Source organism: Narcine bancroftii, chromosome 2 (genome assembly GCF_036971445.1).
Source record: "Narcine bancroftii isolate sNarBan1 chromosome 2, sNarBan1.hap1, whole genome shotgun sequence".
Lineage (NCBI taxonomy): Eukaryota > Metazoa > Chordata > Chondrichthyes > Torpediniformes > Narcinidae > Narcine > Narcine bancroftii.
In genome coordinates, this window is record NC_091470.1 from 218,961,821 (window position 1) to 218,989,787 (window position 27,967).

Genomic DNA, 27,967 nt, shown 5'->3' on the forward strand with positions numbered 1-27,967 from the left:
AAGCAAACTAAAAGCATTATCATCTCTTTCATCACCCGTGTCATTTTCAGGTTGCTATGGATACCCAAGATTTCTCTATACATCAAAACTTGCAAGGTCACTCTGTACTTCCTCCCGGAATTTCACCCCCCCCCACCCCCTGCCAAGTGTATAATTTCGTACTTCCCTGGATTAAATCCCATCTACCGCAGCTCCATCCAACCTTCCAGCTGACCTATGTTCCTCACTTTTCTTAGACAACCTTTTTCACTGTCAGCAACTTTAACAATTTCTGTGTCCACTGCCAACTTACTAATCAGGCCTTCTTCATTGTGCTCCAAGCTTCCCAGCACAAGTCTATGACCTGTCGGGCATCACTGGTTGGAAAAACCCCTTGAACACTGCACTCTATGTCCTGTGACCAAACTAATTTTGGATCCAGTCTGCCAACATACCTCAAATCCCTTGTGCCTCAACTGCTGGACCAGTCATCACATGGGACGTGATTCAAAGCCTCATTGAAATCCACAATAAACTATGTCTACCATATTTCCTTCATCAAATTTCCAAGTTATCTCCTCAAAAAATTCAATCTCATTTGTGAGATGTTCTTCCCAGCACAGCTGGTTCCCCCGATTACCACAGTCGGAAAAAAAACATAACTTGATCACACAGGCTGTGAACTGTCGGTGACTAGAGGTGAGGCACCCACTCAGGCTGTGGTCTACTGCAGTCAAAATTCTCACAACAGGCTGCAGGGTGCTGGAGACAGGCTCGAGAATGGCTGAAAGGGTATCAGAATCAGAATGCAAGATGGTGCCAAGAACAGGAGGGGCTCCTGAGGGACCTAGGGTGCTGAGGGCTTCCTGATTGTATCGGAGGTTTGGATCTGGAGCTCAGGTTGCCGATGGATTGGACTGGTCTCTGAGCACTGGAGTCGAATCCACGGACACTCAGCGACTCGGGACCCCAGGCAACTTCTGCTGATGTGAAACTTTGTCTGCCTTACAGCAGACTAAATGCAATTTTTGTGTAGTATTACGTCTGTTTTATTACACGACAATAAAAGAAACTTGAATCTTGAGCCTTGAATCTTGTTCCAACCACAATTTTGATAGCTTAGTGATCATTTCACTGGACTATTAAGGCACAAGCTTCTTCCATTCTCCAGAGTGCTCATCTTCTCACATTCAGTTGTTGAACAAAAGAGAAATAAAAAGCTAATAATCATAATGTTGACCATGAAACTACAAATTGTTATTAAAAATCCACTTGATTTACTGTAAATTCTGTTTTATGTGATTGACCTGAAATAGGCACTCAGTTCAAAAGAGGTTAAAGAATAACAAATGTTAACTCGTCAACTGTGACTCAAACCCATGAATGAATGTGAACAATATAAAATACCAAAATGTAACAACATGAATTAATTTATTATAACATTGATGAAATAATAATAAATATACTTTGGAAAGAGCAATTAACAACACAAAAAAATTGACTTTCAACTATAATGAACAAACAGTAGTAGTATTTTCTGATCAGAAATAAAAAGCAGAAGGCTTATTCAGCTATTTGAATGCAGTGCTGTGTGTGCCTATAATACAATTGAACAAGGTCAGCATCAGGGAAACATTCTGAAAGCTTCACCAGGCTGCATGGTATGGCATCATTTGAACCAGAGGGTTAGATTCAGTCCTGTATTTAACTGGATGTTAGCTCAGGGACTTGCACTGTGCGCAGACATCCTGAGCCAGAAAGCGATGTCCCATCATTTGATTGTTCGCCGTGGGTATGTCCATTGATTTTGGACTCTTCTATCCCCCTTAATGCAAGGAAATGTGAAACACCTACTAGCAAACTAAGAGTAGCATCCCACTGAAGTCAGCATTTCCTGGAGAGAGGACTCATTATTTACTTCAGCAAAATGGCTTCACACCCATTAAAAATCAATTAAAACTATGCTTTCAAGGTAAGTCGTGAGGTTCGGAGTATGGTTCTTTTAAAATGTGATTAATTTCTATAACTAATGCATTTTTCTTCATTGGTTGTGAAATGTTATTTTGAGACAAAACAAGTTTCGCCTCTCTGCAATTGGAACAGATCCATCTTTTATTAAAATGTAGACATACAGCATGGTAACAGGCCACCCAATTTACAGCCCAGGCACATTTTTGAATGGTGGGAGGAAACCGGAGCCCCCAGAGAAAACCCATGTGGACACGGGGAGAACGTACAAACTCTTCACAGACAGTGTGGAACTTGAACCCTCTATGTCCAACTTTTATGGGCACCATGATTTTTCATGAACTGCCCCTGCTTCGTGCTATTTGATTGAGAACAAGATTACCCCACTCACTCTATTTTTATGTAAACTTTCTGATCCCCGGTGAGAAATGGATCGCAGAGATTTGTTTGTTGAAATACAGGAGATCCAGGATTACAAGCGGCCACCTTTACTTCAACTCCACAATAGTTTGCACGTTCACTAGAGCAGAGGTTGCTGAATTTGTCGATTGTAAACTGGGTTACAGAAGATCGTGGCAACATATATGACTGTAACTGTACATAGTTTAAATGGACTCAGGGTTACATACATCTGACATCAAACAGTGTTAGGATGATTTAATTAAAGTAATTACAACAATGTTAAATATTTTACCAGGTTTTCCTTCAGACCTGAACACCTTACTTTTTAATCAGACATAATCCAAATCCTGCAATTGACCACCCACTCCAGTGTAGGGACATTTTCTGAAAAGCTCAATCTCAAATGACGAGAACAAGAGAAAAACAAATTAAATAGCTCCCTCAATTAGTCAGTTACAAATGGAAAGAAGTCACAATGCAGTCAGTATTACATATTCACATTCTGTTTCTTCCATAATATTTAGATTACTTAGTCCTTTGACTGTGAAAATTGCAAATATGTGCTTGATATTTTATTATAATATTCAACAATATTTCAGTTTACAAAGCTTTCTTTATGAAATATTAGGAACATATATTTGAAAATGACAAACTGATCCACATCAATTTTTTTTAAAAATTAGACATACAGCCCTGAATTTGGCCCAACAAGTCTGTGTCACCCAATTTACACCCTATTAACCCCCAGTTATGTTTTGAAGGGTAGGAGAAAAGCGGAGGCTCCCCCCCCCCCCAACATAGACACGGGGAGAACATACAAACTCCTTACAGACAGCTCGTGATTGGAAGCCAGGCGTCTGGTCCCAATTGCTGGCACTGCAAAGTGAACTCAGGATAGCAATCACTTTCTAAGCAGCTGATGTAGAAGTCAAATCTAAAATCTATACCCATGTCCTTCTGTCAAATGGCACACGTAGAGAAGGGATGCCCACCCATTCCCCATACTCTGGGGATCAGCCCTCAAAGAAGGCAGCACAGTTGGCGTAGTGTTTCGCGCAACACCTTTTGAGCATCTGCTGTGGGACCAGATTTCGAATCCCGAGCAGTCTGTAAGGAGTTTGTATATTCTCCCCAGGGTTTTCCCCGGAGGCTCCAATCTCCTCCCACTGTTTGTTCAAAACATACCAGGGGTATAGGTTAATTGGGTGTAAATGGGATGGTACGGGCTCGTGGGCCAAAATGGCCTGTGATCGTGCTGTATGTCTAAATTTAAATTAAAAAATTAAAGATCAAGCTACTTAATCTTATCGCATTTTATTTATTTTCTAATCTATTAACTTTTTTTTGGATTGTGTCATTGATAAATCTACACTAACTCAGAACTTCAAGGTATGTTCACATCAGTAACCTGAATTGTGTGCACAGAATTAAGAACAGTTTTTGGACACTGTCATATAAATTATATTCCGATTTGTTCTCTTGGCTAATGGTCCTCTTCAGCAGATGTTGCTGTGACCAAGGTCATTTTACACAGAAATATGTGCAGCACAAATTACAGTGAAAATTGATTGATCCATTTGTAATTCATCAGATAAGCATAATTTATTTTGGGCAACAATTGCATGATTCCTAACATAATTTTGCAAACATTATCAGAACAAGATGGAGGGGGGAAATAAACCTTAATGAGTAAAATTATGATCAAGTCATGGAGTCAAGCAGAATACAACAGACCTTTTGGCCCATCTAGCCCATGCTGATCTAGTTTGCTTTCTGGGCTAATTCCATTTATCTGCACTTGGTCCATGTCCTTACAAGTCTATTCTTATCCATAAACCAGTCCAAATGTTTTTTTTTAAATGTTGCTATTGTACATGCTTCTAGTTTGCCCTGACATCTCCTCCAGATATGGAGAAAAGATTTCCTTTCAGTTCCCTCCTAAATCTCACCCCTTTCACCTTAAACATATGTCCTCTAATTCAAGAATTATCCAGCCTGGGAAAAAAGACTGACCAATGCTTTTCCCCTCATGATTTTATAAACCTCTGTCAGCTCACCCCTCAGCCTTCTTGGTTGTGGGGAATAAAGACCCAACCCATTCAATGACTCACTCCCTCCAGTCCCTGCAACATCCTGGTGAATCTCTTCTGCACCCCTTCCACTTTATTGATGTCTTTCCTGTAGTTGAGGGAACAGAACTGCACACTGTAATCTCAGTGTGGCCTTGAACAGCTGAATCAGAAGGTCCCGACTTTTGTACTCAATACCCTACCCAATGAAGCAAGTATGCCAAATGCTTTCATTACCACCTTGTATAGCTGAGGCGATATTTGATCTTGGAAGGATGGTTTACACTGTTGGCATTTTCCACAGCCCCGCTATTGAGTGTGCATCATTGAGAAACATTGATGGTCATGACTACCAGGATACCATGAAATGAGCTGGAAGGATATTTGGTCTTTTTCATCTAGATTCTGATCCATTCTTACAAAAGAGCAGCTACTGTCTCTGCCTGTATATTGTCTTGTGATTCTTTGCACATGGAGAAACAACAGAAATTGTGACCTGCCTATTCAACCTCAAATGCAATGGGTCAAATCTGGACTTTTGCCCTCAGCCATTCCCAAATCTGTCATCTTCTCATCCCATCCCAGACCCCAGCTCACCTCAACGTTAAATTTCCTGTAATGTGGACGGCTGCAGAGTGGCAGGCAACAGTCAGGTCCACCAATTTCCCACCCATCGAAGCTATCTCCGTGAAGCTCTGCTTTAAGAAGGCAGTCAATGCCCCCATCACCCTGGCAAATGATCTTGTCTCGTGCCTCCCTTCAGGCAGAAGGTATGGAAGCGCAAATCTGCCAGCTGTGGGTTTAATAACCTGACAGCAACCTAGCTCTTGAACATCCCCATATCACCCGATCCTTAATGCTACTGATTAACAAAGATCTCTCTGCATTAGAGCATAGAACATTACAGTACAGGCCCTTCAGTCCACAATGTTGTTAACCTATATAAACTGACTTCACTACAATCTAATTTTTCCCGACCTCACACCCTCTATTTTTCTTATGTTCATGTGCCTAACAGGATTTTTAAAAATATTGATATTGTCCAGCACCACATGTGCAATGAATTCCAAGCACCTAGCACTCTCTGTGTACAAAAACTTAACACTAACATCTCCCTAAACTTTCCTCCACCCACCTTAAACCGATGCCCTCCAGTATTTGCTACTGTTGCCCCAGGAAAAATGTTTTGCCTCCCCACCCTATCCGAGACCATCATAATGTTATATTCTTCTATTAAGCCACCACTCACCCCTCGTCACTCCAAAGGGAAAATGGGTGGCATGGTTGGTACAGTGGTTAGCGCAACACATTTACAGCACCAGAGATTGCAACTGGGGTTCGGATTCTGTAAGGAGTTTGTACCTTCTCCCCATGTCTGCATAGCTTTTCCCCGGGGGCTCTGGTTTTGTTCCATGGTTAGAAATGTATTAGGGCTGTAGGCTAATTGGGTGGCATGGACTCATGGGCCAAAATGGCCTGTTACCATGCTGTATATCGACATTTAAAAGTTCCTAGCTCTACCCTGCTGCATACAATCCAAGCCACATCCTGGTAAATCTCCCCTGCACCCTTTCTGGAGCATACACATCCTTGCTGTAATGAGGCAACCAGAATCAAACGCAATATTCCAAGTATGGTCTAACCAGAATTTTATGGAGCTGCAACTCAGGGCAGCATGGCGAGTGTAGCAGTTAGCGCCACACTGTTACAGGGCCAACAACCTAGGTTTGAATCCGACGCTGTCTGTAAGGAGTTTGCTCAGCCTCCACCCACCTTTCAAAACCTATGGGGTTGAAGACCAATTGGGTGGCATGGGTTTAAATGGCCAGAATCAGCTTCTCCCATATTGTAAATAAAAATAAAAACATTACCTCATGGCTCTTGAGCCCAATCCCCTGATTAATGAAGGCCCAGACATCATATGCCTTTTTAACCAGCAACCTTGAGGGATCGATGGACCTGGACCCCGAGATGTCTCTGTTCCTCCACAATGAGAGAACAACTGTGAATATTTATCATTTCTATTTTTACTTCCTTATCTTTTTTTTTCTTCATGGCATTTTAATATTAATTTGTATTAGTGTGGCTTGTGAAACTGGAAAGCTGCAGAGTAATATTTCCATTGATTCTGAAGATTGAACATGGCATTAAATTCTCATTCATTTACCTCCTTCTCCATTAGCTCCTGGGATCTAAATTAATCACATCTGCAGTACGGTTAAAATGGATGAAGGGACGTGCATTGAAAAGAAAGATAATCACTAAGAGTTTAATTTACTACACACAATTTAACAGGAGAGTTTACATTTTTCAAAAATATATTAAATGTGTTTTTAGATTTTATGCAGCTCCAAACCTTCGCTGCAATCGACTTTTGCAAACTGCCACAATTAATTAAAAGTAAATATAATTTCTCTGAATATTTGTCTGCCTTGTCCACAAATCAGTTGCAATTAAAAAAAAGTCCTGAAATTAGACAGGTCTTTAATAATGAGAAATTGTTCATTTAATCCAAATGAAGTTCCCAGGCCTCATTTTGCTATAGTAGAGGGTTTTGTTTACGGTATTTTGTAAACCACTTTTATCACTAATGGAAGCAAACTTAGTGATGCTTTAACTCCCTTTCTCAAAGGCTTAACCCAAAGCTTCTGCATGGAATCGATCATTACTGAGACTGGATGTGTACTGTTACTGGAGTTTGAGAGTTACATAACCCAGGACTGGGCTTTTGGCCCAACTCATCTATGCTGACTAAAATGTCTTTCTGAGGTGCTTCCACTTGCTTGCATTTGGACAATATCCCTCCAAACTTTTCCTATTCTTGAAAATGGCCAAATATCTTTTAAATGTCGTACTTGCATCCAAAACTTTCTGACAGCTCAGTCCATATGCCCACCACCTTCTGTGGAAAAAATTTTCCCCTTACATCTTTCCCCTCTCACGTTAAACCTATGCCTTCTAGTTTTAGAATCCCCTACCCTGAGTCCATCCACCTTATTTATGCTCTTCAGGATTTTAGAAATCTCCATAAAGTTCTTCCTCAGCCTCCTTTGCTCCAAGGGAAATAGTCCCGGACTATCGAGTCTCTCTTTGGAACTCAAGCCCTCCCATTCCAGCAACATCCTTGTGAATCTTTTCTCCATCCACTCTAGTTTAATCACATCCTTCCAAGAGTATAACAGTCAGAACTGCTCATAATATTCCAGGTTCACCAATGTGCTATATAGTTGCAAATTGATGTCCCAACTCTTGCACTCAGTGCCCAATCTGACAAAACAAGCGTGCAAGATGTCTTCTTCACTACTTGTCTACCTGTGGTGCCACTTTCAGGGAATGATGTATATGGACCCCAATGCCTCTGTTCTCCAAAATTCCCCTACACCCTATAAATTACTGCACATGTTCTGCCCTGATTTAACTTCCCAAATTGCATCACTTTGCACGTGTCTGAGTTAAATTCCATTTGCTATTCCCTTCCCCATTTTCCTAGTTGTTCTCGATCATGTGGTAACTGAAGACAACCTTCTTCACTGTCCACACCACCAGTTTTGCAAACTTATTTATCATGCCATCTTCACTTTTATCCAAATTGTTAATATATGTGATGAACAACAGGAGTCCCAGCAAACCACTTGCCACAGGATTCCAACCTGAAAAACAATCCTCAACGACCTCCCTCTGACTCCTTCCACCAAGTGAATTTTGTATCCAGTCGACGAGCTCTCCTTGGATCCCGTGTGATCTCAACTCTGGATCAGCCTACATATACAACTTTTTTAAAGATGAAAGAGAACCTCTACATAAAACATAAGAGCAGAAATAGGCTATTCAGCCCACTGAGTCTGTCCTATTTAATCATCAGCTGATCCATTTTCCCACTCTGCCCCACTGCCCAGGCTTCTCCCCATAAACTTTGATGCCCTGGCTAATTAAGAACCTATCAATCTCTGCCTCCACAACCATCTTTGGCAAGGAATTCCACAGATTAACCACCCTCTGGCTAAAGAAATTCTTCCGCATCTCTGTCTCAGCGGATGCACTTCAATCCCTAGATTCTCCCACCATGGGAAACGAACGTTCTGCATCTACTCTGTCCATGTCATTCAACATTTAAAATGTTTCAGTGAGATCCCCTCTCATTCTCCTAAATTCAAACAAGTAAAGGCCAAGAGGTCAAATGCTCCTCATATGATAATCCTTTCATTCCTCAAATCATCCTTGTGAACCTCTTCTGAACCCTCTCCAACATTAGCATACCCTTTCTTAAATGCTCACAATACTCCATGAGGTCCCATCAATGCCCTTAAAGACTCAAAATCACATCCCTGCTTTTATATTCTATTCTTCTTGAAATGGATGCACTTGCCTTCTTCACCACTGACTCAACCTGCAAGTTTACTTTCAGGCCACAGTGCACGAGGATTCCCAGGTTCCTTTGCATCGGGGTATTTTCTCCCCATTTAGAAATAGTTTGCCCTTGTCAATGATCTCGTCACTACATCTTCAAACACAATTTAATTTGGGAGAAATCATTCCCACGCACAAATTCATGCTACTCAGTCCTCACCTTGCCCTACCCCAAACTGTTCTCTCATTCAGGTGTTCCTCTTCAACCCCACGCATCACTTCGACAATCAATTTTTGTTTAAACCAGGATCACCAAAGAAAAATCATTTTGTCACCTTTGTTTTCATGACTATATATCCTCACAAAGCACTTTAGGGAAATAAGATACTTTTAAATTGAATTCACAATTGTAATGAGAAAATTAAACCATAAGATAAAGGAGCAGAAATAGGCCATTCAGCCCATCATGTCTTCCCTGCTATTCAACCATGAGCTGATCCACATACTCCACTGCCTGGCCTTGTCCCCGTAACCTCTGATATCCAGGCTAATCAAGAAACTATCGATCTAATTTGTATGAATGTATCTTGATCACAATAATAAGATAATCGTCCAGGCCATTTGTTTCAGTGACGTTGATCAGTGATTAAATGTTTGCCAGGCTCCTGGTCTTTATCAAACCACTGACCTAACAAAAGCTTAGAAAGTTGGACAGGTACACAGTTCCGGGTCAGAGTGGAAAAGCAGTGCCTATGATATTTAGTTTCCCTCTCAGACAGACAGTTCAAATTGCTGGATTGGAACTTCAATTCCGAATTGTAATACTCAAAGGCAAGCTGGCTTCACTGAGCTCAAGATGACAAGTGCACCAAAAATACTTCCTTTACAACAACATGGGACATTGGATCAGTCTGCAAAAAAAATGGTTATTATTTATTTTTTTTTCATTTGAATATTCACAGCAGGCAACCGTGATAATGAGCAGTGGACATTGAGAGATTAAGCCACCCCAGCGTGGAAAATCTTTCCCATATTTTTTGAAACTCCTTAGTCATATGCCATGGATTGAAATCTGATTGGATAATGAAGCAAAAATAAAAGGAATATGGTACCTTTTAAATTTTATAAGACTAGACACTAGCCATTTAATGAGCTAGCAATAACAAGATTAGCTTCATGACTGGGTTCACTGACTATTACGACATTATTCTTTTCAGTACTTTAAACAGGGAAGATGGATGAGTCAATAGTTTCCATAGCCATTGCATCAACTTTGAAGAGAAAAGTTGGAGTCTTGATCAATTATCAAGGTGTGAAATTTAGCCCCAGGTGCACAAGAAGCTCTTGTACCCCTGAGCCCCTATTCCCTATGGGCATTTACCTTAAATGTTGGTTCATTGACCAGAACATGCTGTAAGCAGGAGCATGGAATCAATGCACTTGACAGAATATATAACTTTTATAGGGGCATTAACCAGTTTACTTTATTGTGAAAATGGCAGCAGAAATTACATTCTTTCAATAAATCATCAATTGATGTTAAAAAAATCCTTTCAAGCAGTAATGACATTCTATTAAAAAAAAGCAAGAGACTGGCTTCTCGTTAATTTAGACCCACATTGGAGATTTTCTCATCTTTTGCCTGTTTCTAACAGAGGAAAGGACTGCAAATAAAAAAAAGTGTACCGTGGCGGCAATTACATTCTGATTCACCTTTGTGCTCCATATCCATTCTTTATTGCTATTTATCAATGAGTAGCCATCTCAACTCTCGGAGGAAACCTGGAAACGTGTCTATCCAGGCACCGTTAGGGGGCCAATCAGACCAGAGGTACACAAAAGCACTGGAGAAACTCAGCAAGTCACACAGCACCTAGAGGAAGTAAAGACTAACCCATGTTTGAGCCTGATCCTTTCTTCACGGTATGAGGAAAAAGCAGACAGGCTACTGAATAATAAAGGTGGGGGAGAAAAGGAGGGAGGAAGGGGCAGGGGGAGGAATGCAGACTTATAGGTAAGAGATCAATCAGAGGTAGCTATACAGTGCTTTCCATAATGCTTGGGACAAAACCACTTTTTTTTCCCCATGCTCTGGTTTTAAGTTTGTAATCAAACAATTCACATGCAATTAAAGTGCACATTCCAGATTTTATTCAAGGTTATCTGTATACAGTTTGGTTCGATCATGTCAAAATTACAGCATTTGTCCAATCATTTCAGGATGAAATCATTTCTAGATGGGAAGGTAGCGGAGAGGGAAAAAAAAGCTGAGGTCATTGAAGAATGGAGAGGGAGAGGAGCTGTAAGATAGGAGACAGACTGATGGGAAAAGAAAGAGACTCGGGAGAGGGGCCTCACAGAAACGGGAGAGGTCAACATTAATGCCATCCGGTTAAAGACAGAATATTAGGTGATATTTCTCTAATTTGGGGGTAGCCTTGGTTTAGCCATGAGGCCATGGATAGACACATTGGTTTGGGAATGCTGTGTGAAATTAAAATGGTTAGCACTGAGAGGTCCCGGCTTTTGCAGCAGACAAAGGTGCCCATAATGTTGGTCATCCTAGACTTCCTATAGATGGTGCATGATCTGCTGAGTTTCTCCTGCACCTTTGTGTATTGCACTACAATCACAGCGTCTGCAGAATTTCATGTTTTACTCTATTCAGTTCCAAAATTGTTCTACTGACAGTACGATCATGCCTCAACTGTGACCTAACTCCAGACACACACATTTGCAATAAAAGCTTCATTGCCTGTCTAAAGGCATCACAACACCCGGCTCCTTACACCAATGTTGCAGATGCACCCAAGCTTAACGTATATTACAAGCACATGCGAGCACACAAAAAAAATCACATGGATCGTAAAGCTGTGAACAATTATCACTAACTTAAAGCATGAACTGCTTTTGTAAATATTTCAGCAAGCTGAACCTCATTGGGCGCTTAGCTCACATCAAGTTAAGATGGACTTTTTAAAAAATTTCCTTGCTTTGTAAAGGGAGCTCAGTGGTGCAGTTACACGGTGTTTCCATGAGATTGGAGCCGACAAGTCAGTGAGATGAATTATTTTTAACAGCCTTGAACCCCTCTAATTTATAATGCAGCCCCCTCTAATTCAAAGTTAAAATTTAATAACCTACTAAAATTTTACAACCTAATGTCACAAGTTACACCACACGATAATGTATCAACAATTTCCATTTACACCATGCATTTCAGGAAATTAAACATGCTAAGGTGCCCTACAAGAGCGTTATCAAAGAAGATTTATTCCAATGTCAAATAATAAGATGGAAGGTCAGGGAAGTAGTTTTATAGGAGCATCTTAAAGGAGAAACACCATGTTCATACAGATTTTTCTCCTCGTCACACGAGGTCCATATCCTTCTAAGACTTGCCCATTCAAATGCTAGTCTAAAAGCTCCTCAATGCTATCGTATCTGATTTAACCACCTCCCCCGGAACTGACTTCTAGTTATCAATCGCTCACTGTGCAAAAATGTTTTTTTAAATCCTCTCAACCTCTTTTAAAACTCTTTCCTCTCACCTTCAGCCTATGCCCTCTTGTTTTTGATAGGCCTACCAAATGAAAAAAAATTCTGGCTATATATCCTGTCTGTTCCTCTTCTAATTTTATACATCTCCACAAGGTCAATTGCACTCCATCAGGTCAATCACTATGGTGGAATCATTTAATCAAAAAGCACTGTTGTTTTGAGGTTCGCATGGAAGGCAATTACACAGTTATGGCATGAAGGGATTTGAGTTCCTTGAAGAAAATGGCAAACCTCCTTATCCTCGAGACAATGCAAGACAGTCAACACAGAGGTAACGGTTAAACAAAATGGGGGGGTTGGGGGTGGGTAAATTAAGATAAAGGTGGAGGGTGGAGTTTTGGATTACCTCAGGTTTACAGAGACTGCAAAAAGCGAGCCAGGCAGGATTGCGATGGGATAAGGACATGAATGAAAGCATCAGCTGTAAACTCCCATCACAATGTTTGAGCACTGCTTCCATTCGGATTCAACTTGTCTCCTACAAGGTACACCGAGGCTCAAATGAAAGAGGAATTAATGATCTGTAACATAATACAACTCTGGAAAACCATGAGAATCCCACACTTCATTGTGTTATAAGAATATGCCTAAATAATAGGCCACTCAGCCCTTCAAGTCTGCCCCACCTTTCGATGCGATCATGACTAATTTGCTCCAGGCCACATCAAGTTGCACCAAGCCCAATCTTTCAAAAAATTATCTCTCTCCCGTTTAATTCACTTACCTCCTCTTTATCACCTACAAATGCTCTCCCCGCAACCCACAAACTTTTCCCACATCTTCCCTTCTGCTATTGACAAATGTTTCAAGCTTCTTCCCCGCAATTTGCCTTTTCCACTGTCTTCAGACACCTTTTAAAGTTCCCCACTTGGCTCTGCTTTCACTTTAGTCCTTACTCTTGCTGTCTCCTTCCTCCCCCACCGCCCCCATCGCATTCCACAAATAATTCTGCAATGACTTTGAGCACGAGGAGAATTTTAGGAATACCGTTTCAATGCAGAAATCATCTTGTGCTCCTTCCCTTGTCAATTTCTCCCATCTTTTTAAAAATGTGTTGTGTCCTTGCCTGCACACTATTCCACTGGCACCATCTTCCTCCAGAATTTCAGGTCAGCAGCGACTGGCCCTGGCTATGATTTGACAGTAAAAATCAGCGCGCCATTCAACTTCTGTTTAGTATTATAGGGCAGGCTTTGTTCTACCACATCCACATATGGTACAGCTTCTGATGAGGGTGGGGGATGGGTGGAAGAGCATCGGAATCATTTTGGATGCAATATTGACCCTAACTCTGGAGCACAAAACCCAATAATAGTTGCTTGACTCTCTCCCATCCTCTTCAACTAGGTTGGAAAATCGTACTTTTTTTTTGATCGTGGATCATTGTTTCACTCAGCAGATAATAGAAAATAGCTCGGGGTCAAGTGCAAAGAGTATACAGTACTGAAAGTGGTAGATAACTCTGCCAGTAACTGTGGATTTCAGCGGCAAGATCGATGGTGAAATTCACGACCACTCGCAAAGAGCTTCTGGCAAAAATAGCTTCTTCATCCACTTGTCACTCAGGCTCTGAGCAAGACATCAGTGCAGTGAATGTGATAATAAAGACGAATATGAGTAAATTACATTTAGATAAAAACATTTGGATAAAAATATAAAGGAATAAACATTTGGACAGACAAGTTCTTCTCTTATAAAAATATTTGTTCCTCTTTACTGAATACACAAAAAGAATTTGTCGCCTGAGGGCTGCACTGCTGTAAATCCTGTTCTCTTCCATATTTAGTCTCCACATCGCTTTGTTTTATAATTCATCAACATGTTTGTAAGGAAGCCCAATCATCAGACAGCAGATCTCCTGCATGCAGTGTCTGCCTCAGGAATACTTCCAGCTGTTGAATCGCACAAACATTCAATTATCAATTCTCCAAAAAATCTGAAGAAGGATCCTTTCTTCCACATATGGAAGACAGACTCAGGAGCAGGATCAATTCATGGTCTGCTGCACGTCACGCGATTTCATTATCTGGAGCTCACTGGTCTTTCTGGACCCAGTCCCAACTTTCTTCGCTGTCCTTTCTCTTCTTCTCGGCTTCAATTATTTCTTTGTATCGTCGACGAAAGAAGCCCATCTAGGCAAAAGGGAAAAGCAGAATGTATCAGAGTCCAAAATAAATACTGACAATCTTGGAATGACTTACAAGAGTTCAGCTTGGCAAATGTAAATGTGATCAATGATAGTCTTTGACCACCTGCAAAATGTTTATTTTGTGTTCAGAGATTATGTTCTAACCCACCACGCTGGTCTAGTCAGATTCAGAGGGTAGGTTGACTAGTGCTGGCGTTGAAGTTTTCTTAGTCCCAGGAAACCCAAGCGAACCCATTCCTATAACAAGGCAAACTTTTGGGAACATTGAACTTGGAAAGTCAGTGAGGAGTGGATAATTTGCATCAACCTCCATCATATAAATTCACATTTGAGTAAAATCAGTTGGGTCACTGACGATACACATTGGAAAAGACAGAATGTGATATATCCCCATGCTGGTAACAATCATCTGACTGATCATGAGAAAATACAAATGAGGAGAAAAATATTATCACTGCTGCCCAGAAATTCATCCCCAGTCATTTACACTAAATGTGTAATATTGTTGAGGCCTTAAGTAGTTCAATATATTCTGTTTACAAAAGCGTTAGCTAAACATGAACTTTGGGTATCCTTTTTGATTTAGTTTCGGGGTAAACCTGAGCAGACTCATCCACAATTCCAGCAGAGAGATAAACCCAACATAAAACAGAGGTCAGTAAATCTACTCCTTGATTTCCCCCTCTTCAGAAACATTACATGTGCCCAACCTTCCTTATTTTTGTTAGTCTGTGTTTTGTTTAGACAAATCTCAGTGAACGATGCAAGGAAATGTTCATGGGTAGGAAATCGCTCCTTTCGAGAAGTTTTAAAAATAGGTCTGATATTATATTAATTTAAAGCTTCGCATTTTTGGGAGCCCCCACGGAAAACAAAGGAGACAACCTCCACGGCACTTCTACCTTGAGTGAAATCAGACCCCCCCGAGAAGCTCAGCCTGACATCTGGCCTTACTCTCAAGTTATACAGGGAAATCTGATCTTGACTTGAGTTGAAAGATTCCGGGAACACACAATTTTCATGGCCTAAGCAATTTTCACCATTTCCGCAAATAACGGTTTGATCATGAATGTTTTCTGTCATAAATATTATTATAGCCATAAAAAAATAAATCTTAAGTGCAGCACCATTACGTGCATCAGTTGTGGAAAATTGAAGATTATTGATTTTGAAAGACAATGAGTTTCTGTGATGTTTTCTTTCTTTGAATGACTTACAAGGTAATTTCCTGATTTTATGCTTCATCATGTCAAAGACAAATCCATAAAAGTTTGAAATCTAAAATGTAAACCGGCAATGCTGGAAAATGCTGTGTTAGCACTTGAAGTTGAAGAATAATGCTGAACATTCTCAACATGAGCTGACATGCCTCGGAGGCTATGAAGCACTTTCAAAATATAGTCGATAGAGACATGGAATTAGAGAGCTCAGAAATAGGCTTCTCAGCCCACCATGTCCATGTGGACCATCTATACCAGTGATTCTCAACCTTTCTCTTTCCACTCATGTACCACTTCAAGTATTCCCTCTGCCATCGGTGCTCTGTGATTAGTAAGGGATTGCTTAAGATGGGATATGGGTGGAAAGAAAAAGGTTGAAAGCCACTGTTTTAATCGTACCTCATTGACTCGTTATGTGCACGGTTTCATAACTCCAAAGGAAATCGGCCAATGACAATTTTTCTCAAGCAAAATATTTCAGTAACAATTGGGTCTAGAGCAGTGATTCTCAACCTTCCCTTCCCACTCACATCCCACCTTAAGCAATCCCTTACTAATCACAGAGCACCGAGGGCATAGCGATTACTTAAAGTAGGATGTGAGTAAAAAGAAAAAGGTTGAGAACCACTGGTCTATACTAATCCCATTTCTTTGCCTCACCGACAGATTTCTCTCTTTTTTTTCCTCGTTATTCTTTTTATGGTGGAGAAAAGGACAGCTATGGTAAACCATCAGAATTCTGAATGGGATACTGAACCAAAAGACACTCGCTCACTTTTCACCCCCTCTTTTAGCGCTAATTATTTATTTTTAAATATTGTATTTATGGCACAGTTATTTGGAGCAATTTTTGCACCTGTAATGCACAATGCCGCTATTACATATTCATGACAAGAAACCCCATTCTGGTTTTCCAGGACTTCGTCCACAGCCTTCGATACTTTGGCGGTTCAAGCGCTTGTTGAGGCGCATGACATTTTGCGAGAGTCTCCGTGTCCACCCCACTGTGATGCAGTGCATTCCAAACTCTCTGGGTGAACAACAAAAACTTCCCTACATTCCCTCTAATTTCCCACTCCTTACCTTCAACCTACGCCCTCCGCTTATATCTGTGCTCTGGGGGGAATGATTCCCACCGACTTCCCTTTCTATTGCCCTCATACTTTCGTACAGTTCCATCAGATATCCCTACAGCCTTCATCCCTTCAAGGAAAATAGACCCAGCCTATTCAGAAACCCTTCATGATAGATACTTTCCATTCAATGAAACTTCATGGTGAATCTCAACAATGCCATCTGTAGAGTAATAGTGGTTTTTTTTTTAAATACAAATTCACTTTATCACATATCAAAAGTACTTCACAATTACAAAAAAATGACATACTACTTTCTGCACACGTTTGGATTAAAATTCTGTTATTAAATCCCTGGGGAGGGGGCACCATTTTCAGAACTCAGCCATTGTTCCCTTGGATACCATATGCTCCCCCTCTAATATCACACAGGCCCAGACATTACCTTGAAAGAGGTGCAGGCAGTCAGCTTGCCCTGAACCACCCACTGCCCGCTGCCTTGACCTGCTTGGCCAGGTCCAGTAATAATCTCTCAATCTCCCACCCACCACCTCCCCCACACTGGGCCACTGAAGATCCAGAGCATGGAGCTGAAGTGCAGCCAGAACTTGAGAAGTAGCCCCCTTCAGGAAGGTGAAAAGAGGCTGCAACCTCTCACACTCCATGTACACGTGGTACATTATCTCTCTCCGGCCACAGAATTGTCAGGCAGCTGAACCGGCTCCGGAAGTGGTTGTACAGCACTGCTCAGTGCAACACTCTCCACCCCAGGTTCCTAATGCAAAGAAGGAGGACTCCTGCGTACAGAGACCTCCACTGGGAATCCACTCATTGCTGGGTGGTAAAACATTCCACCACGCACGTCCAGACTGCAATTTTGTGCTTTCTATACTGTGAAAACCAAAATTGCATACAATATTTCCAGATGTGGTCTCACCAATGTTTCATAAAACTAGAACATAATTTCCCTGCTTTTATATTCTATTTATATTCTATGGTCAGGGTTATAAACATTATCATTCTGTATGCCTTCTTTACCAGCTGATGGAAAGGGTACAGCAAAACAACACAAAGCTTTAATAGGATATTTGCTCAGCCACAAACCATAAATTAAATAGTGTGGCGCTGGTGCAAGGGAGCAGTAATAACGGTTCAGTAGAGGAGAACTTGAGAAAGTCAGAAAGAAAGGATAATGCTATCGAACAGGGGCGCAAAATGCACAATGATAACAAGAGAGTGACAAGAAGTGTCCCTTCAACTAGATCCGAATTTGGAGAAAGTGTTTAAAAACAAAATTCAAAGCACTCTATCTGAGTCCAGACCACATTTACAGAAATAGTTGGAACTGAAAGGAATTAATACAAATGGTTTGATAACCAGTACAAGGTGAGCAAGGCTGGGAGTTAATATTTCAGATTATTTGACATTTCAGGAAATGGAGGTACAGTGGGAGTATGAATGAAGAATCAGGTCTGCAGTGAGAAATAATCTTGGTTCAGAATATCACTTTTATTGGTGGAGATAAGAAATAAGAAGAGAATGAAATCACCTGTGGGAACAGTCAAAAGGCCTACATTGTAGGATCGTGTATAAATAAAGAAGTGATAGAAACTTGCAAGAAAGCAATCCAATCAAGCATGGCTGATTTTAATCTTCAAATTCCTGGGCGTCAACAACTCTGAAAAATCTATCCTGAGACCTCCATGTTGACGCAATCACGAAGGAGGCTCACCAGCAGGTGTACCTTATGAAGGGTTTGAGGAGATTTGGTATGTCATCAAAATTGCGACAGGTTTACCCTGGAGAGCATTCTGACTGGTTGCATCACTGCCTGGTGTGGAGGTGCCAAAGCACAGGACAGGAAAAGGCAACAGAGAGTTGTGAACTCAGTGAGTGCCATTATGGGCATCAGTTTTCACTCCATTAAGGACATCTACAAGAGGCAGTGTCTAAAGAAAACAGTGCCTATATTCAAGGACCTTCACCATCCGTCCTATGTACTCTTCACTAGTACTATCAGGAAGGAGGTACAGGAGGTTGAAGGTCTCCTCCGCCATCAGATTTCTGAATGGACAATGAACCATAGACACCAACTCACTTTCTCTTTTGCACCAATTTATTATTTTTAAAATATAACTTATAGCAATTTTGCACCTGTAACGCTGCCACAAAACAATGAATTTCATGACATGTTCATGACAATAAATTCTGATTCTAATCTTCATAATGATAAAGACAGGTGTGTGGTGTGGCATTTTGGAAGGACAAGACAAGGTAGGACATTCACAGTAAATGGTAGGGCACTGAGAAGTGCAGAAGACAAAGGTATCTGGGAAATCAGATCCATAATTCCCTTAAAGTGGCATCACAGGTAGTCAGGGTTGTGAAGAAAGCTTTTGACCTTCATAAATCAAAGTGCTGAGTACCGGAGTTGGGATGTTATGGTGAGGTTGTATAAGACATTGGTGAGACCAAATTTGGAGAATTGTGTGCAATTCTGGTCACCAAACTACAGGAAGGATATCAGTAAGATTGAAAGAGAGCAGAGAATATTTACTAGGCCAGATCTACAGGAGTTGAGTTACAGGCAAAGATTAAACAGGTTAGGACCTTATTCCTTGAAGCATAGAAGAATGATGAAAGATTTCATAGCGGTTTACAAAATTATGAAGGGTATAAACAGAGTCAATGCAAGAAGGCTCTTTCCACTTAGATTAGGAGAGATAAATACAAGAGGACATAGCTTTAGAGTGAAAAGGGAAGGTTTTGGGGAACATTAGGGGAAACTTCTTAACTCAGAGTGGTGGGAGTGTGGAATGAGCTGCCATCTGACATGGTAAATACAGGCTCACTCTTATGTTTTAAAAATAAATTGGATAAATGCATGGATGGGAGAGGTCTGGAGGGTTATGGAATAGGTGCAGGTCAGTAGGCCTAATGCAGTGGTTCTCAATCCTTTTTCTTTCCACTCACATACCAATTAAAGTCATCCCTATGCCATCGGTGCTCTGTGATTAGTAAGGGATTACTTAAGGTGGGATGTGAGTGGGAGGGAAATCATTGCTCTAGACCCAATTGTTACTGAAATATTTTGCTTGAGAAAAATTGCCTTTGGCCCATTTCCTTTGGAGTTATGAAATTGTGCACATAATGAGTCAACTAGGTACAATTAAAACAGTGGTTTTCAAACTTTTTCTTTCCACCCAAATACCATCTTAAGCAATCCCTTACTAATCACAGAGCACTGATGGCATAGGGATGACTTAAAGTGGTATGTGAGTGGAAATAAAAAAGGTCGTGGAATGATGTTTCAGCCGAATGGCCTGTTTTCTGTGCTGTAATGTTCTATGGTTCTATTAGAGAAAACAGACTGACAATTTTAATCTTCAAGATGAGCTCATTGTTTTAGTTGGGTAAGCTTCTAAGAATAATACATCGTGGAACTGGCCAGGGAACTATGCTAATTTAGATTTGGTCATGTGTAATAAGGAAGGGTTGATGAATGATCTCATAATGAAGAATTCTCTGGGAAGAATGATCATTATTTACCAAATTTCACATCGAGTTTGAAAGTGAAAAACTTGGGTCCAAAAATTAAAGACTAATTTATAAAAAGGCAATTACAACAGAAAGGTAGAAAATCATAAAATAGAAAATAGATGGGAGGTAACCTGTTGGGTAAGTTACCTCACCAAATACCAGCCACCTGAGTGTGGCAGGTATTTGGAACTCTCACTAAAGATACTATAAATTCCTTTGAGAGACGAAGACTCTAAAAAGGATGATTGAACTATGGCAAAATAAGGAAATCAAGGATGGCATCAAACAGAGGAAAAAGCCTAGAATGTTAAAGTCTCAGAGTTGCAAACATCAACACTTCTTCGTGCCCGACATTAATATCTCTAACCTTTATTTGACTTCCCAAAAAGGCATCACCAATTGTACTTGTGCAACTCGCAAGAAATACAAAAATTGACAGCCAGAGCTTTCACAAATGTGGATGAAGCCACACAAGGTGGAGAGGGCAAGGAACTTCAAATTCCTGGGCGTCAACCTTGCTGAAGATCTATTCTTCATCTATCCTATGCTGATGCAATTGTGATGAAAGCTTGCCAGCAGTTATGTTTCATTCGGAGTTTAAAGAGATTTGGTGTGTCACCCAAGACTCTTGCAAGTTTCTACAGGTGTACTGTAGAGTGCATTCTGACATGGAGGTGCCAATGGACAGGACAGAAAAAGACTACCAGAGGTGAAGTCTACGGGGGAGTTTTTTTTTCTTTTTCCGCACTAATTTTTTATTTTAAAAAATCTTGTATTTGAGGAACTAGAATTTAAATCACGTATAGTGTCATCTGATTGTACAAGTACAACCTGATGAAACAGCGTTTTCTAGTCCTCGGTGCAAAAAATGCGCAGACACGCAACCAGACATAACACACATACAGACAAATAATACATATGCAGGGCATGTATTATAGCTGTAAAGATAATAAATAAATACATACATACATAATTTTTTTATATCAGTGAGAGTCTCAGATGTTTAGTGGGAGCAGATCCTTTGGTCATTCAGAATTCTCATTGCCCATGGGAAGAAGGGCTATTATGTTATAGCTATTTTGCACATGTAATGCATAATACTGCTACCGCAAGACAACACGTTCATGACAATAAACCTGATTCTGAATAAGTGGGCAAACGTTGGCTCATTCGCATATCGATCTGGTGAATTGATAACTGCAAGAGTTTGAACAACTATTTTGTTCGCAGTAAATAAAATGCTTGGAAGCTTTCTCACAATTGTAGTGAATTCAGGGGGAAACGGGAGGAAAGAACAATAATCAATATGACCAGAGAAAGGTACTAGGGAATCTAATGGGGTTAAAAACTGCCACAACCCAGGAGCTGAAGAAATGGTGAGCGTAGGTGATTGACTGAAATTTGAGAAAAATGCCGGCAGACTGGAAAATCCCCAAATTTAGCATCCTGTTCAAGAAAGGAGGGAGATAACAGACAAAAGATCAGTTAACCTCACATCTATTTTCTGGAAAATGCCAAAACCTATTATAAGGAAACTAAGGCAGGACATTTGGAAACTCTGACAGTCAAGGACAGACAACTGATTTTATGGAAGCAAAATTGTATTTGTCAAAATTATTGGTGTCCTTGGAGGATATAATGAGCAGCTTCTGTATAGTTTTTAAGGTGCATCAGAAGCCTCTGGGTCTTCCTCTGCAGGAAGAATTTGGAAGTCTGAGCTGTGTCAAATTGAGCATCAGTTGGCAGACAGTCCCAGAGTTGGTTCGTCTGGACCAAAAGCTTTGTTTCTTAAATATATTTTTGGGTAGGACAACATCAAGGGGCTGAAGGGCCTGTACTGTGCTGTATGTAGTGTTATATGTTGTATATTTCAGTGAACTGAAAATCCTGCCCAGAAAGTCTGGTTAAGAAATAAAAGCGGAAATTGCTGGACAAACAGTTCAAAGAAGTGAAGAGAAAGAAATGCTGTTCATGCTTCAGGTCAAGGAAAGGTCAGATCAGCCCTCAACAGATCAGTCTGCGAGTTGACTGAGTTGGTAACTCTTGCAGGCCATTTGTTAAGACCACCCTCCTATCATTATGACCTATATCTGTCATCAAATGCTGAAGCAACTTTTAGTAGCACGGTTAGAATTGCGGTGAGCATGACGTTATTTGAAAGCCAGCGACCGGGTTCAAAACTCTCTCACTCTAAAGAGTTTGTACATTTTCCCTTGACTTGCGTGGATTTTCACCAGTCGCTTTGGTCTCCTCCCACCCTCCAAAGCGTATGGGGTTGCAGGTAAATTTGGAGTAATTGGGCGGCATGGGTCTCAAAGGCTAGAATCGGCTTCGACTGTGCTATAAATAAAATTTAAATTTAAAAACAATGACTTTTTTTTCCCCAGTGATAGACCTCATTTGTCTGCGAACTCTCTGAGGTGAGGCAAGGCTGAGTCTTGATCTATCACAATAATCACACACCTCACACTGGTGGTTCAGGTGCCCGTGGATAATGCAGGTGTCACACAGGTATCCTTTCTCTGCAAATTCTCCCTTAGCGATTCTGAAAATCACAAATTCTAGCCTTGTTAATTGCCTGCCAATACAAATCTAGTGGTCAAGTAATTGCTGAAAAAATTGAGTCACTCCTTGCCTGAAGATATCGATTCTTAAAAGGATTATTCCTCTCCTGTCTTGAGGACATGATTTTTTCAATGGATTATCCCCTGCTCGTCTGAAAAAATAATTGATTCTTCAACAGCCATTCTGCTCCTGTAGTTATTGAATCTTCAATGGATTCCTTTATTACAATCATAAGCTCTTTAAACTTTTCAGTTCCCTATTGCTCTCCTCTCTTAAGTACCATAATTTCTTGGAATATTGTTCTCCACCTTTTTCATTTTCTGAAGATATACATTCCTCATGGGTGGCCCTACCACTGCAGTAATGGGAACACAGACCTGCGGCAGTGAGGTCAATCAAATTTTAGCTAAGACCAAGTGGTTCACTGCAGGCTGCGTACTGAAACCCATGAGTGATGCAGAGAACCATTGGCATTGGTGCTCACTATGGCTAATACACAGTAATGTACAAGCTAGTGCTCTAGTATAGACACTCGCCATGGTTGGTACAGAATTTTGTCAGGTCTAGTGCATCTGTAGGAACATTCACCATTGGCTGGTACAGTTAAATGTACTACAGTGAAGAGGTGGAAAATCTCATGAAATGGAGTGAGAAGAACAAGACAAAGGAGATGATTGTGGACTTCAGGAGAACCAGGGACGACCATCCTCCAATACACATTAATAGCTTGGTCGTGGAGAGAGCAGCAAGTTCCTTGGATTCCATTTAAGAAGTGACATATCAAGGACAAAATAAAAATGCAATGTTGGAGAAACTCAGCTGGTCAAACAGAGTACTTTATGGAGCAAAGGTAAAGATACATAACCACAGTGAATGCACTTTATGAAAAGATTGAAGTGGGCAAGGCTAACAACCACCATCTTGTCAACTTTCTACAGGAGCTCTATGCTCTACTGAAACTATCCTGTGGCTTTATCACAATGTGATACAGTTACTGCAGAGCATTGGATTGGAGGTTAATCCACAAGACCATAAGAGTAGGCAAAAAGAATCACTGGAGTCTCTCCCCTCCCCTATCGACGTGATCTACCAGGATTGCTGTTTGAAGAGAGCTCGCAAAATTGTTCTCTCTCTCTCTCTATCCATCTATCTAGAACCATAGAACAGTACAGCACAGAAACAGATCTCTTCGGCCATTCTAGTCTGTGTTGAAACATTTTTTTTTGCCTAGTCCCACTGATCTCATCAATGTACCTATCCAAATTCCTCTTAAATGTTAAAATTGAGTCTGCATTCACCACTTCAGCTGGAAGTTCATGCCACACACCCACACTCTCTGGGTGATGAATTTCTCCCTCATGTTCCCCCTAAACTTTTCCCCTTTCACTCTTAACCCATGTCCTCTGTTTTGTATCTCACCTATCCTCAGTGGAAAAATTTACTCTGTCAATCCCCCCTCATAATTTTAAATACTGCTAACAAATCTCCCCTCATTCTTCTTCGGTCCAGGGAATAAAGTCCTAACCTGTTTAACCTTTCCCTGTAACTCAGCTCCTAAAGATTGAACAACAACCTAGTAAATTTTCTCTGCACTCTTTCTATCTTATTGATATCCTTCCTAAAGTTAGGTTCCAAAACTGTACAAAACACTCCAAATTTGGCCTCATCAATGTCTTATACAACTTTAACCATAACATCACAACTCCTGTGCTCAATATCTCTTAACAAACTTACCCACCTGTGTTGCCACTTTCAGAGAATTATTTATCTGTATTCCCAGATCCATCAGTTCTACATTTATCAGTGCCCTACCATTTACTGTTTATGTCCTTTCTTGGTTTGTCCTTCCAAAATGCAACACCTCACACTTGTCTGCATTAAATTCCATCTGCCATTTTTTAGCATATTTTTCCAGCTGGTCCAAATCCCCCTGCAAACTTTGAAAAAATCTCCTTCGCTGTCCACAACATCTTCAATCTTGCTGATCCAATTTACCACATTTTCATCCTGGTCATTGATGTAGACGACAAACAACAATGGTCCCAGCATCGATCCTTAAGGCACACCACTAGTCACAGGTCTCCAATCTGAGAAGCAATCAATCATCACTACTCTCTGGCTTCTCCCATCCAGTCATTGTCGAATCTATCTGTTTCTACACACATGCACGCACACACACACTGTACAAGTACAGAATCTTTTATCTGAATCCCTTGGGACCAGACACCTTTTGGAATTCGGAATTTTTTGGATCATAGATTAATAGTAATGGCGGTATGTTAAGTAATTACACTGATTTCAGATTCACGCAAAACAAATACCCACTCCAACCAGAAAGGTCTCTGGATGGTAGGGGGAGGGGCATTGCAGCGGCAGCGCTGGATAGGGGTGGGGGCTGTGGTGGCGGCGCTGGATGGGGAGTTTGCGGTGCCACTGGATGGTGGTGGGGAGGGTGTGGCAATGCTGGACGTGGTTGGGTGGGTTACAATGGCACTTGATGGGTGGTGTTTGCGGAATCCATCCGAGCTCCCGATGCTCCAACAGCAGACACTCACCCCAGCAGTCCACCAAATGTAGCTTCCGATGCCCCAGCTGCCCACCTACTGGAGCTCCCAGCACCCCTTCAGAAGACCTTTGCCCCAGCCGTCGTCCCAGCCCCATCCAATATCCTGGCTGTAGATCCTTGCCCTGGACGCCCGCCCTTTTGAACCCCTGATGCCCTGGCTACTCGCCTATCTTAACTCCTGTCCACGGATCCTCGCCCCAACCTAATGCCTATCCGAGCTCCAAATTCAGACTCTGGATATGGGGGGGGGGGGGAGGGAGGGTAGGGGGGGCGGAGTTTGTGGCAGCACTGCCTGGACAGTTGACATTTGTGGGGGGCATGTCTAAGATGAATCGGGCATGCATATACAGTGAATCGTACGTGCTGGGCTGTTTTTCCTATAAAGTAAGGATTCCTTAGGGTTCCACTAATTATCGACATGGACTGACATGGGATATTCATGTGTGAGTTGATAATGGGTCATGCCAGGTTATGCTTGGTGCCCAATGGAAGCTGTGGTGTGCAGACAACATCCATAGAAACAAATGTTCGGTTTTTAGAGGCTTTTGAATTTCAGATATATGAGAGAGAGAGAGAGAGATAGAGAGAGAGAGAAAATGTGTTCAGGTATTATTTGTCTGTATGTGAGAGAGAGAGAGAGATAGAGAGAGAATGTGTGCAGGTATTATTTGTCTGTATGAGTGTTATATCTGGATGTGTGTTTGTTTTTGCACCAAGGACTGAAAAATGCTGTTCATCAGGTTGTACTTGTACAATCAGATGATAAAGTTGATCTTGAACTTTCTTCCATCACCCCCCACAATCACTCATAATTCTGTGCAAATAAAACCCTTGCTTCACACGTCCTTCAACATTTAGGAGAAAAAGAAAGGTCGAAGTTTCAGGTTGGAATCCCTCATCAAGACGTCTCTTGACTACCTTACACTCAGGATGGTATCATGCAGCATTTTTAATTTTCTGGGCAACTTTAATTCCTCAATGTTAGGGCAATATGGTTGGCGTAGCTGTTAGCGCAATGCCTTTACAGTGCCAGCGATTGGGTCCAGACCAGGGTTAAAATCCCACACTGTCTGTAAAGAGTTTTCCCTGTGTCTGCGGGGGTTTTCTCCGGGAGCTCCAGTTTCCTCCCACCGTTCAAAACATACTGGGGCACGTGGGCTGAAATGTCCTGTAGCATGTTGTATGTATGTCTAAATTTAAAATTTAAATTTAACCATCCCAATTAACCACTGGGATGGATGTGGGAGGAATCTGGAGCACCCACAGGAATCACGCACTGTCCCAGGAAGAATGTGCAAACTCCATGTAGATAGCACCCAAGGTCAGGATCGAACTGACCGGAGTGGCGAGGGAACAACTCAACCAGCTCCTTCAGCGTGTTAGAGTGAAGGGTAATTCTCAATGGAAACATGTTCGGAAATGCATTAAAGAAAGAATTCTTCAGCAAGTAAGTAATTCTGGAAAGGGAATCTGACTGTGGGGTAATACCATGATTCAAGAATCAATCCCTTAGAATTTGTATTGTGTAGCATTTATGAAATATAACATGACTCTCATGGAACACTGGAAAATGCAAGTCTCTCTAACTCCATTTACATCTCATCAACCACACTTGGGTGGTGAGCTAAGGAGAATAGCAGGAATATCTATACGAATACCAGGAGATATGCTTCAATGTGATCATGGCTGATCATGTAACCACAAGTTTGTTCATAGGGTCAGAGTGTTGTTTGCATGGAAATAAACTGCTGGAAGAACTCAGTAGGTCAAGTGGCATCTGTGGAGACAAAGGGCTTGCTAACGTTACAGCTTGAGACCCTGCATCAGGACTGAAAGTGTTGGGGGGAAGGCAGCCAAGTAATGACCCTTGATAATGAAGGGAGAAGATGGAACAAGTGAACAAAGGGAGAGAGAACCTGATTTGCTTCAGATGATCCAAATAGATTTTTTAATGTCATAATCACAACTTATTCCAATTTTATTTTGCTATTTAAAGTTCCCTGCCTCGGATAATGGGCACAGAACTTGAGTGTCCAGAATTTGGATACCAATGCAGTATTTACCTTGTATGCTACACAACTTTTATTTCTGCTTAAAATGTACAAAAATTCTGATTTGAATATTCCAGCACTCAACGACTAAACATGCACAGATCCCAGGGGGAAGAAAATTCTGTCAAATTAATTTCTTCCTCTCTTAGTGGTAAACGTTGACTGCTTACCCCAAGATATTTTCACTGGGCAGACTCTCTTGCATTGAACCTCCCAATCTCTTTCAACCTTGTACATTCTGAGGCAATCACATCTTAAATTCCAGACCAAAGAACAATCTTAAATCCCTGTTAAATAAAACATCTGAGGAATTGTGGGTGCAGAGATCTGCAGACCTGGCTTTAACAATGTCAAGTGTAATCACGACATGATTTACTGATAATTGTTAATATTCCTGAAAGATTGTCCAATACATCATTTGCCTTCTAAATTGGTTGCTTCACCTGAATATGTATTTTTTTCATTTTCCCTCCCATT

The 27,967-nt window shown here is 41.1% G+C and overlaps 1 protein-coding gene across 3 annotated transcripts in view; it reads right to left on the minus strand.

The window, feature by feature from the left end:
- Window positions 1-1,393: 1,393 nt before the first annotated feature.
- The window catches only part of itga9 (integrin, alpha 9), a 454,332-nt gene continuing 427,758 nt past the window's right edge, over window positions 1,394-27,967 (minus strand). For all 3 annotated transcript variants that reach the window (XM_069920313.1, XM_069920311.1, XM_069920310.1), the window contains one exon: window positions 1,394-14,458. In XM_069920313.1, coding sequence (XP_069776414.1) covers window positions 14,360-14,458 — 99 coding nt within the window. In that variant the 3' untranslated portion in view covers window positions 1,394-14,359. The remainder of the gene's footprint in view (window positions 14,459-27,967) is intronic.